Source organism: Terrapene carolina, unplaced genomic scaffold (genome assembly GCF_002925995.2).
Source record: "Terrapene carolina triunguis isolate 2854851 unplaced genomic scaffold, T_m_triunguis-2.0 Scaffold192, whole genome shotgun sequence".
NCBI classification, from domain to species: domain Eukaryota; kingdom Metazoa; phylum Chordata; order Testudines; family Emydidae; genus Terrapene; species Terrapene triunguis.
The window spans coordinates 12,288,980-12,302,057 of record NW_020664543.1 but is presented as its reverse complement, the minus strand read 5'-3'; the positions used below and the strand labels follow the sequence as shown (position 1 = coordinate 12,302,057).

Here is a 13,078-nt window from a genome sequence, read left to right as displayed (position 1 = left end):
TTACTTAATCTCTATAAAGCACTCAGATACTCTAGTGATGAGCGCAGTAGAAAAGCCCATGAGGAACCTAAAAAAAACCTGTATTCATTGCAGTATTTGGATGGTATGCGGTAAATAAAACATGGGGCCACACATTATATGATAATTATCATATGACTAACCATTTGAAGTATGCACTGGATGAGGCAGGGATCCTGTGGAAAGCATATTATATGATCATGTAATTAAATACATATGCACAAGGGAAGAACTATTTCCTATTTTTTGACTGCTTGACTTTGCAACCTTAATGCTTTTAATGTACACTTTTAATATAATTTGATTGTAGAAGTCACAGAAATAAGTACAGAATCCATGATTTCCCTTTTATATGGTTATTCTGCAGATCTTAATCAAACTTGAAGTAACTTGCCCAAACTATGGAAGGAATTAACTGCTGGAAGAGAAACTAAGGAGTCCATGTTTTCAGACCTGTTCTCAGCCACCATTAAGATTTGCAGCTAAAATTTCAACCCTCATGTGACCTTTTAAAAATTATTATACCATACACACTACCGGAGATATTCACAAATCAAGCTTCCAAAATCTGCCAACACCCACTGATATTAAGGGCCAATAACAATAATAAAATATATCTTCAGTATACTCAGGTCAAATAGTGTTGCCACCTTGGGCTCTCTGTGAAGAAGAACAAGGCAAAGTCAGGTGTCATCAGTTTCCTTAATCTGTCTCAAATGTTCACTCCACGTCCTTTAGCAATGCTATCACAACATCCAATAAGTAATGAAGTGTTACCAAATGATGCCACATGATAAGCCCCTTTAAATGCCCAAAAAGAGGAGGGAAGCAAGAGAAGAGAGAAAAGGAATGTAGCCAAAAAAATAAGCATATAGCAGTATCCAGGGAACTGAAAGGGGACATTGTGTCCCATACTTTGGTACCATAGATCAGACATCTAAATAGGTCTCTCTCAGCTAAAATGGGAAAGATGACACCACCACAGTACAATTGGACTACCTTATGAAATGAGAAGAGTTCAAAATGACGTGTACATCAGTACGATTTTCACAATGCCAACCTCACGTCATTTTTTTCCAATCCATCTGTAATATGCTATTTGTCAGGCATCAACTGAATTTTTTTGTCCCATTCCTCTTTTACACTCACTTTCAATTAATCGTCTGTTGAATGTTTGCAATCTTGTTTTCAAATTCTCCATGTTAAGTTGGCCACTGATGTAGCATATGAAAAACTCATTAAAGTTTGATGGGTGCTCTATTTAAATATTCAAAAAAAACCCAGTGTTTCTAGCAAGATGTATACTTCCAAAATTTTAGAAAGGTTTGCTAGTCAAGTTTCTAATCCTTGAATTTTATGTTTCTGATGACTTATTCTAAAAGTAAAATGCAATTTTCTCCTAAAAAACAACACTTATCAGTACTAAATTCTGCTTCTGGAACAAGCCTTTTTCCAAGCAATTAACATGAATTAACTTCCAAATATGAACTAGCAAACTAATAACTGTTTTACATAGCAACTATTCTGATCAGAAATGGCACTGAAACAGAATGCCAAGCCTGCACTGCCTCCAATAGCCTTAATGTGCCTACTGCAATAGAGATGCCAAATCCGAACCAACATCAAAAGTCTTCACATTAAAGGTAGTAAAGTAACCACACAAACTGATTATAGCAGATACTAAAGTATAAAAATGTGGCATTCTATGGTGTTATGTACTGTCACCATGTAACAAAAGACATTCCATAGTAAATGTAAGCAAGTCCATTTTTAAAAAAATATTAACGTGTTTAATTTTTGTAGGTTATTTTAAAGTTAAAAATCTTAAACACACATTAATAGTATTAGTTTGGCAGATCACTTCCAAATGTGTGCTGAATTTCTATCAAACACCTCATATTTCTTGCCTTAAAGGTGAAACATGGAGCACTCAATTTAGACAACAAAAACTCAATCAGTGCTATAAGAGAAGCAAAAGTAGAACTAAATTTAAACCACCATTCCTGAGTATGCCACAACTACTGGCTAAAGAAATCCAATATTGTATAAAGTTTAGTGAAATGGCCTACTTTTAAAAGGTGCTGTGGACCTGCGACACAACTAACAGGAACTGCACTTTTGAAAAAAGTCAGGCTGTAATTTAGCATTAAGAGGCCAGACATGAAGCTAGCTTTTTGTGCATTTCCTCATGTAACTGCACAAAAAGGAATACATGGAGTGATCTACCAAGCTAAATGCTAGACTACCACACTTTTTAGGCAGATTGTAACAAGGGAGGAGTTGGAGTCCTGAGGTGAGACTCTTCAGTTATACACAGCTGCAACTTCTGACAGAGGATATCAGAAAAAAATGCTCTGGCAGGCTTATACATACACCCTGTGCTGCTACAGTTTCACTGCTTTAATAATTCAAGCCAGCTAGATCAAAGCTACCTCGAGTATGCCTACACACGTGACAGTCATACCTCTGCTTGCAGTGCAGACATACCTAAAAGGAGACCTAACCCCTCAAAGAAACTAGAAAAGGAAGATAGGTTTTGGATGAGCTGATAGAGGCTGACCAGAATGCGTCAGACATTCGGAGACAGGAGAATGCTAAAAGCCATGAATGCTCTTTCTCCCAACTAAGAGATGGAGAATAAGCCAAACTCACCTGAGCTATGGATAGAAAGATTAAGCTTAAGTAAGGAAATATGAGTGTAGGTCTGTTATTTTAAATCCATTCCTCTGCTGCAAACCTTTCGGGCAAAATAAATCATGCTTTGTTTTCAAGAAGTTGTTTCTGTCTCCCTACAAGTATATGCTGTCACAGGCTCCCAAAAGGAAATCCTTGCAGGGACCAGCCCTCGTTGGATCTGCTGAATTAGTCAAGGTTGTTACCCAGGGGTTGTAATCTAGAGACCCAGATAGAGAGTGGCTGGATTTCAGGATCTCACTGCAGAGAAGTGGAGGCATGTGCGTACCATTTTAAAGAGATCCACTCAGGGGACTGAAAGAGGGTCTCAGTGGGGGCAGCCTATCCAGGGTCCATGACACTGAGTTTACTTTGTCAATTCCTATAGGAGTGTCTCTGTTTGAGCATATCATATACAGTATCAGAGGCACGTACTCCTGCAAAATGCACTCTACGAAGATCTGCCCATAATATTCTAATCCACTGAGGAGCAGGGTCTTTGTCTAATCAACCACCACATAACTCCAGTATTCAATTTAAGAAAAACAGTTAAGATGATCTGTATCGCCCTCCTTTTACATACTTCAGAGCACCACGTTACCAAGCTCTTCAATCTCTACCTACCTCCCTACTCTAGCTCTCTTGCCATAGATGCCACTAAAAAAAGCAAGAGTCTTACAGTGAGTAAGTTTTTTAGGTGAGAGCGGAGGAAAAGAGCTACACATTACTAATGAAGAGAAGACAGCTACACGTTACTCATTAGTATTACAGAGAAATCATCCACCATGAACAAAAGAAAGCTGGCTGAGGAGAAGGAACAAAAGGAGACAGGAAGGAGATGGTACAAAAAGTGTGTTTTGATAACTAGCATCCTGCTTAAAAGGGTGGAAATTGAGAACCAGTGCCAGGTAACATAGGATCTGGACTGGTAAGGCTGTGTTGTAACCCAGCATTAGGAGCTATATATCACTACCTTTTCTAAGTCTTTATGTACATTTTTCATCAACAGTCTAAGCAAATTTTATAGCACTGCACATCTTGATTTTGAGCAGTTACCATTAAAAGAATATTCACATTAATACCTATGCTATGAACACCACTAGATTAAAACATAACCTTGGGACATTTAACAGTAGACTAGACAAAACACTAATCAATTAAAATCAATCTAGAACCAAATACTGTAGATCCTTCATCTTCAACTTATAATTTGTGGAGAGAGGGTATTTAAAAAAAAAAAAATCTTCTACATTTCAGTTAGCTAAAATAAATTAATTTCACTTCGATTTTCATGTAGTCCACAATATCTGTGTGTCGGAAATAATGCAGCAAAAGCATAAGCCAAAATATATTTAAATTCATTTTTTCAAGTTTTCAGGAAGACACTTCTATTAGTAGATTGAGCAAAAACTTGCACAAGTTAATTTTGGGGCTAAGTTACCAGAAAGTAGCCCTCTAAACTGAAAGAGGGCTATTTAAAAACTAGTTTTCTGTAAATACTAGATCCCCCACTTAGGACAGAAAAGTATTTGAGCAATTCCTCATTTCTCATTATAAAACAGGCTAATCAGGATTATAGGTGAAGATGCTCTCACTTCTAAAGTCTCAGCTGACATTTCACTTAAAAGTAAACTTATTCCCACATTACGGACTTTAGCACAACAGCTATTCTCCTACTCCAACAATATGTCACAACGAAATTACATCAGTGTTTTAAGGTAATTTTACATAGTAGAGTAAACTAGTGTAGAACAAAACATCTCTGCCTCCAGCAGAATTAACTAGACTAAGGAGGATGCTTCATTAGTGGACCTGTATTGAAAGAATGTATATCTGAAAGTTAGTCAAGTGACAAAGTCTGCATTCAGTACTTCAGCAACTACTCACAAACAGCATACAGTTTTAAAAAATATATTTCAATTTGTCTATCTTTAAAATAACCCAAAATATTACATTTTAAGAAAACCAATAGGTTGAAATAGCTGTTTTCTGGAAAGAATGGTCTCAGCAGCTCCAAATGTTCCAGCAGCCTCTTTTATGATACTCAATCTTGTAGAAGCCATGGACATACCACATTTACCCTTCTGGATGCTGCAGAAATATAGAAAATCCTCCCATAAAGCATTACTTTGATTTTCAGGCTGGAAAAATACCAGTAGTCCAAGGTTTATAATGGTGGTAATAAAAATATTTTCTGTTTATGCCTGGCCCAGCAAACTGGACAAAAAGAAAGAACATTAGGGCATCCGCAGTTATTGCCAACCTACTGAGGACTGTTCTGGCTGATTTCCCAAACTCTGAAAGGTAGATGGACACACCTAAAATGCCAACAACTTCCAAATAGCACCCTGTCAAACCCTTACAAGAGATTCCTGCTCAAGCCTGGACAAGAGGAGAAAAGTAAACTAGGGAGGATTAGGAGTAGTAATTGGAAATGGAAGTGAGGAACTACAGATGGCCATTTTATGATGAGAGTGAACAGGAAAGTGGTGTTAATAAGAGAGGTCCAATACTTCTCTAGGCTAAATGAAAGCCATCAAGACTGCCACAAAGAAATAAAATGAGACATTACTCTAGAAAAAATATGGAGTCTCATTCATCTCCTGTTTGGGATTTCAGTGAGTTTCTGACTCTCATTTCTAGGTTTCTGTGATTTGTACTTAAGGTATTTTCTCCTCTAATATAATCATCTTGGGTCCTGTTATCATACATAACCTTTTGCCCTGGGCTCTGAAGGAGGTCAGTCTAGAATTTATTCTAATCTTCCAACAGGCCACAGCCCAGCACCAAACACCCTGAAAAGTCTTTGTAGCTAGAGCCTGGGACAGTGGAAATGATCTCTCAGCAGACAGCTGACATTCTCAAACAGTGAGGTTGAAGCAGGCGATTCCAATAAAGAGCAAAGACGGGGGGGAAATTTTCAGAATTTTTTTTGCCAAAAATTGAAGATTTAGGTCAACCAACCCAACTGTTTCAGTCCAAAAAACGTGAGCAAGTTTCATTGATATTTTCTAAACAAAATGTTATGACTTTTAATTTCAAATTTTACTTCAAGTTTATTAAAAAATTATAAAAAGTATAAAAACTGAAAAAATTCAAATGTTTCATTTTAGGTCAAATGAAACATTTAATTTGACCGAAATGAATTTTTGACTTTTGTAAAAAAATTCTGAAGTATTTCATTTCACATCAATACAAAACAAAAACCTTGATTTTTCAGTTTGGTCACCAAACGAAAAAAAATTTGGTTATTTACACACGCCTCGCACACTAAGAGCCCTTTTAAAAGCAGCAAAGTGGAAGGAGTCAGTAATCAACATCAATTTATAGATTGGACTGCGTAACACTTCTTGCACACCAAGGCTATGTCTACACTACCCCTTATGTCGGTATAATTTATGTCACTAGGGGTGTGAATAAGCCACCACCAAGCGACATAAGTCACATCAACCTAAGCGTCGGTGTGGACAGTTATGTCAGTGGGAGAGCTTCTCCCACCAGCTTAGCTGCCATCGCTCGTTGGGGATGGATTAATTAAGTCGATGGGAGAGCTCTCTTGTTGGTTTAGGGCTACACTAGAGAGCTTACAATGGCACAGCTGCACCAATGCAGCTACACCACTGTAAGCTCTTTAGTATAGCGATAGCTTAAGACTTATACCCTGACCTGAAAACAGTTCTGTAAAATTAAGATAGTGTTGTGTCCTAGAGTATAGGATAATAAAGAAATCATCAGAATAAAATGTGTTGGCATCTAAACTTCTATCCTAGTTGGAACAACATAAAAGCTAGTTTAAGTGCATGTGTCAAGAGTGGTGGACCAGGCATCAGAAAAAGAGTTGTCATGTATCACTATTGTAGGTTAAATTAGAGTGAAAATTAACATCATCCTGAAGTCATAATGTAATCAAAGTGCAGTTACAGCATGATAAGCCATTTCTACTTACTTTGATCAGCATAATTTTTTGCTTTCAGTTCAAGCTGTCGTGTTTGTGATTCTAATGATTCCACTCGGGTCTGTAAGTCCTTTTTTTCTTGTTCTTGAGAATCTTCAAATTCAATGAATTTCTGACAGACAAAAAACAAATAAAATATTCACTAGTGTGGTTAGACACTGAGCAGCAAGGTTAGGATTTTTAAAGAAGCCAGTGTTAGTCCCCTAAAGCTCACAAATTCAAAGGAAGTGGGTAGCTAACTCCCTCAGGACCTTTTGAAAATCCTAACAACTTTTATTAAGAGGAATATACAGTAGTTTACTTTATAATAAAGTAATATTCGTTAATTATTTTTCCTGAAACACTAAGCTGCAGAACTTCAAACATTTTAGGTACTAAACAGTAGTTCTCACTAGTGTGCCCACTTTTCAAAGTCTTAAAGCACCTAAATTAGGGTGACCAAATCTGCAAGTTTGGCTTCTCTACTTCCTCTTACCTTTTATATATAACTATAGACATTTTTCTTTCTACTCCAACAAAGTGGCTTTTTTGCTTTTAAAGATATAAACCCTACCACTTGCCCGCCTCTGAATCTGTTCTGTCCATACACCAGAAGAGGTGTGAGGGGCTCCATGTGACTTCTAAGACAAGGTTTTTCCTTCCCATCTCCTACTGTGATACAAGCAACAAAGCTCTGACACAACATGACAGTGCTCTGCCCTCTTTAACTATTAAGCGTTCTGTGTCACTTTGAGATCAATACTGAGTCAACACCCATTCTGGATTTACATGAAGTTTAGGAAATTGATCCTATTCTTTAAGTAGAATAAATTCTTCATAAGCCAACCTGTTTTACAAAGAGTAAAATATGAAGTATTGGAAACAGTACCTATTTGTTATATAGGCTATAGAAGAGCTAACATGCAACAAGTTTTGAAGACTGCTAAAGAAAGGTGAGTAATTCAACTATCAACAGCTTAATCCTCAGCTAGACTACTAGTCCTCATATAGCAACATCTATTTATGATCCTATAAAGCTACGGTCATGATCTAGAACAGTTTCACTTCCATAAACTATTTTCAGTAGACTGACTTTCACTCCTGAATGTAGAAAGCAGCCCGTGGGAGCTAAAAAGTTTGCATTCCACAGGAAACTGTTGTGTAGTCAAGAGTTTATAAACAGAAGTGAATCTATGAACCACATTTGAATAACAGGTTTCAGAGGGGTAGCCGTGTTAGTCTGTATCAGCAAAAACAACGAGTCCTTATGGCACCTTAGAAACTAACATTTATTTGGGCATAAGCTTTTGTGGGCTAAAACCCACTTCATCAGATGCCTGGAGTGAAAGATATATATACACTGCTTACTGTATTACAACACATGAAAAGATGGGAGTTGCCTTACCACGTGTGGGGTCAGTGCTAACGAGCCAATTTAATTAAGGTGGAAGTGGCCTATTCTCAACAGTTGACAAAAAGGTGTGAGTCTCAGCAGAGGGGAAATTACTTTTTGTAGTGACCCGTCCACTCCCAGTCTCTATTCAGGCTAATCTGATGATGTCCAGTTTGCAAATTAACTCCAGTTCTGCAGTTTCTCGTTGGAGTCTGTTTTTGAAGTTTTTTGTTTAAGAATTGCCACTTAAGTCTGTTATTGAGTGTCCATACAATTGAAGTGTTCTCCTACTGGTTTTTGAATGTTACATTTCTTGATGTCTGATTTGTGTCCATTTATTCTTTTGCATAGAGACTGTCCGGTCTGGCCAATGTACATGGCAGAGGGGCATTGCTGGCACATGATGGCATATATCACATTGGTAGATGTGCAGGTGAACAAGCCCCAGATGGTGTGGCTGATGTGGTTAGGTCCTATGATTGTGTCCCTTGAATAGATATGCAGACAGAGTTGGCAAGTGGGTTTGTTGCAGGGATTGGTTCCTGGGTTAGTGTTCTTGTTGTGTGGTGTGTAGTTGCTGGTGAGTATTTGCTTCAGGTTGGAGGGCTGTCTGTAAGCCAGGACTGGCCTGTCTCCCAAGGTCATCAAGGATCTACAACCTATCGTGAAGGACGATCCCTCACAAACCTTGATTGCATTGGCCTCATTAGTACTACAAAAGTAATTTTCCCTCCCTTGGTATTCACCACTTCTTGTTAACTGTTGAGAATAGGCCACTTCCACCTTAATTGAACTGGCTCGTGAGCACTGACCCCCCACTTGGTAAGGCAACTCCCATCTTTTCATGTGCTATAATATATATATTCTGCTTACTGTATTTTTCACTCCATGCATCTGATGAAGTGGGTTTTAGCCCACAAAAGCTTATGCCCAAATAAATGTGTTAGTCTCTAAGGTGCCACAAGGACTCCTTGTTGTTTTTACTTGAATAACATTTACAGTTTAAGTTTATAGCGAGCACACAGCATGCCATTTACCTTATGTAGCATTCCAGTGTTCATTTTTGGAACATTTTGTTCAAATTAACTTCCCTTGATCACTTGGCCAATAAGGTGTAATCAAAAAACTTTAAAGCAGTACCAAGCAGACTAAGATAACTTAGTCCTCTACAACCACTCTGGCCCTTCCTACTTGCCTTCCAGCTCAAAGTATGAACACACACAGCTATTAAGCATCTCAAAATCCTTTGTACACAAGTGGGAGTGGGAAGGAGGAAAAACAGGAAGTGTGTTAAGGAACAAATGCCAGCAGCACTGCTGCCATCCAGTTAGAATTACATCCAGGAATCAATTTTTTAATACTTGCCTCTCCATCTGATAGTTATTACTATTCAATAGCCTATGAAAAGTTCATGATCTGAGTCCAATTCCTATATGGGCATTATGCAAAATGAATTTGTACTAGTAGCTGAAATCCCATGCTGTCATACAGGTGTGGCGGCTGGGCTAAGTAATCCACTATCTGTGTTGTCTCCCTCATACAGTGATTAAAAATGGCAAAGTGTACACATGCTTATTCAACTCTCACATACAAATCTTATTAATTTTAATACTGAGTGAGGGGACAGACAGCAGTTTTAACATGCATAGCAAAGTTTTAAATTGGGAGTTAAAGACACGAAAGCTAAAAGCGTTTAACAAAAGTTAAAATTCTAGATCAGTTGTTTCAGGGAACGTTACTCTTCATTGTTCAAGCAAATGAGCGCACGAGTAATTTAAGTATAGTTGTACAGTAATGGTATTATTTGAAAGCTGTGGGAGCACTGTGATGAACCAAGTTGTAGTAGTTCCAATATCAGAAGTGTCCAACAATCAATGCTTTATTGTAGCTACACTGTACAGAACACTTTTAAAGTTCTAGCTAACTTGTTTTGATTCTTTCAGGGATGGCTGGAAAGTAATAATAAAATAGTCCAGTTACTAGCTTCATTTCATAGTAATGAATACAATGTATTGTTCCATATTCTAGTATTCAGCATATATAATAATGAAGATAACCGACAATAACCTAAAGCCAGAAAGCTAAAACAGTGTTACAGAAAGGGTGCGGCCTTATCTGCTGAAATTGTTTTTTTCCACCCATCTCATGACTGTGATGTGTGGAAGTGATATCAGGAGGAGGAAGTAAACCAGATACAGAAGTATGCATAATAAACTACATTCAAAACTATGCAGAGAGCGAGCACAAGACCTGAGGTCTTTGGCAGTGCATAGGTCTTGCGCTTACCCTCTGCGCAGGGTGAAATTCACTAAGTTAGTATATTTTGTAGGTAATGGGGCTTCAAAAGTAGACAACAAAGAAACGAAAGTGATACGTGAAGTTCTGACTGCTCAAAAGTACCTTTCCGGTTCAAATAAATTATACTTGAACTGATCCAACCGTCTAAAAAAGGGTGGACTTTAAAAACCACAGAAGTTACATCTGTAGGGAAAGCATACCACTTCAGCAAACAGACAAAAAAAAAGCCTGAGCATCATACCCTTCCCATAGTAGAAAGCTGTGTTCTCTCTAATCTAATGACAATAGGAAAAAGGAACCTCTATAGGTATGCAGGATCCTTTCAGTGACAGACTCCTTGACCTCACTGCAAGTTCACTTAAATCATCAATCGTCACGCTGTCACACATGGAGCACTGGTGGCCCAGGGAACCCTTTCTTATGGACCTAAGAGCTGGCAGGTCACATGGCACTCCTTGTTTCCAATTGCAAAGAGCGGCCTATTCTTTACCAATATTACTTGTCGACATAAGCAATTGCTATAGTTGCAACAGGGATGATATACGATTATGAATGAGATTAATGAAAAGTTGGGAAGATGATCCACATGATGATCTATTTAGATGAGGCTGATACAGGACTCCTGTGTGAACAAGTAGCTTTTCAAAAATATGTCAAAGTTGAGCGTCACTCTTGAGACTATTCCCAAAAAATACTGCATTGAAATAGCTTGTTCACAATTGTTTACATCTAATTTTTTATGCTCCATCAAATTTTAGATTATCTATAAAGGGAAAGAGAGAGAATTCATAACACTTTATAAAAGCACTTCATTTCTACTAATGCAGACCAACCAGCAAGAAATTCTGATTGAGCCAAATTATTTAAATGCACTGTTTTCTATTCATACTATAAACTTGAACAAGAGTGCTTTCACATAAGCTGTTACATGGCTATCACAGGACTCAATGGTGTTCATATGACAGCGCTTGGAGCAAAATGCTAAGAGAAGCAAGAAACAGCTGATGCTGAAAGACAGGTAAATGTGTTTTGTGGTTCTCTGCTTTAATGAATGGAGTTCATATATAAATTTATTAGTTTATTCCAGTATTCCTATGAACTGCTGGAAGAGGGAGTGAACAATTTAACCATTTTCCTTTGTTTTAGGAATATTCACTAGTGAAATATATGGTGTAAAAATACGACCGTAAACCAGAAACATACAACTTGCACTTTTTTATTCTTTCTGATAGACAGAGGGTCTAAAAGGGTTTTTTGTTTAAGTTTTTTAGCCTTTTTTATTAACATTTAAGGCCAGGTCTAGCTTATTCATTCTTGTTAGTGTCGCTTCCCTTTTAAAATGACAAAGTTTAACACAGGCCTTGCATGGAGTAACTTCTACCGCATTAAAGCAAGCAGAAGAAAATGTGCAAGAATAGGTTTAAATACAACTGCAACATTGTTAATTTGCTTCTATTTGACACTAGATTTCCAGAAGTCATGTGTGTCACATGAGTGCAAAAGATTAGCAACAATCTTACTTCTGAATCAACAGCTGTTTTTAAATCAATCTTAATGTCATCATCACACATAAAACCAAATATAGATCAAGTTTTTAATCCTTACACACAATTTCTTCTAGAGCTGTTCAGGATTTAGTTTTCAAATTAAGGTTGTTGTGGTTTTGTTTGCTTGCTTGTTTTTTTTTTTTTTTTTTTTTTTTTTAACTAGTTAAACATAATTCTCTTGGTCATTCCACTGCTGTTTTAAAGATTTACACTGGGCAATCTAAAGAGATGCTAAGGACTCAAGTTCTATTCAAGGGGAATTATGTTCTATCCAAAACAAAAGAATATTCACCAACTAAACAAAAGAATATTCAAAATAGGTGAAGTTATTCAAAGGGACACCACCAACTTATTTCTATTTTTGCCCATATTGTTACAAGTAACACCTAACATGAGAGAAATGTCTTTTTTTCTATTCTCCCTGTTATGCTCATGTTTACTTTTTGCATTTGACAGCACTATGCAGAGTCAGAGTTGCTATTTCCCTGTGTAGTTAGTTTCCCCTGTTTATGCAGATCTTCCACACAGCAAAAGGGGAGGGGAAAAAAACAAAACGTTTTCAAAAATAGGGAAGTTATTGTGAAGCCACAGAAATTGGCAAGGCAGCTCAGCTTACACTACTTTTAACTTTTAAAAGTGACTAGATTTCAAGATAACATTCCTTTAAAAGTGAACTGACACTGAGGACCAACTTCAACTATTCTATCAAATGACATTTTACAAATATTTAACACTGTTAACTTGAAATCCTAAGCAGAAAAACTTTAGCCATTGTCTTCCTCAGTATTTCCAAGTAACCTACAATACTTAAACCCATTTAGTGGGAAGCTGGAAATTAATTCCCTTTTCATGCCTAAATAAAAAAAGATGTATGTATTAAAGATGTCAGGTTTCAAGAATAGGTTGATTTAATAAGTTATGGGGCAAGTCTATAAAACCCAAACCCCAGATAAATGTTTCTTTGCTGAAAGAAATTGCTTGTGGCTGTTTAAGCCCAGTAGTAACATTAAGCATCAAAGCTTCCGTAACAATTTTCTGCCAGCTACTCATACCTAAACATAGACTTGTGTGCTCCTATGGGAACTAGAGTCAGAAGTATATTTATACATAAGACACAGCAGCATAAAAGTTCTTTTCTTCCTCATTTCTTTGTTGCTTGGTACTTTGGCTATACTGGAACCTTTATTAACCAATTTGCCTAATGCTTATTTTGTA

General features: G+C 37.2%; 1 protein-coding gene across 3 annotated transcripts in view; it reads right to left on the bottom strand.

Annotated features, from left to right (window-relative positions):
* Positions 1-13,078, bottom strand: part of SPAG9 (sperm associated antigen 9) — a 106,584-nt gene that overhangs the window by 90,085 nt on the left and 3,421 nt on the right. For all 3 annotated transcript variants that reach the window (XM_026654380.1, XM_026654384.1, XM_026654381.1), the window contains exon 2: positions 6,638-6,758. In XM_026654380.1, the coding sequence (XP_026510165.1) occupies positions 6,638-6,758 (121 nt within the window). The remainder of the gene's footprint in view (positions 1-6,637; positions 6,759-13,078) is intronic.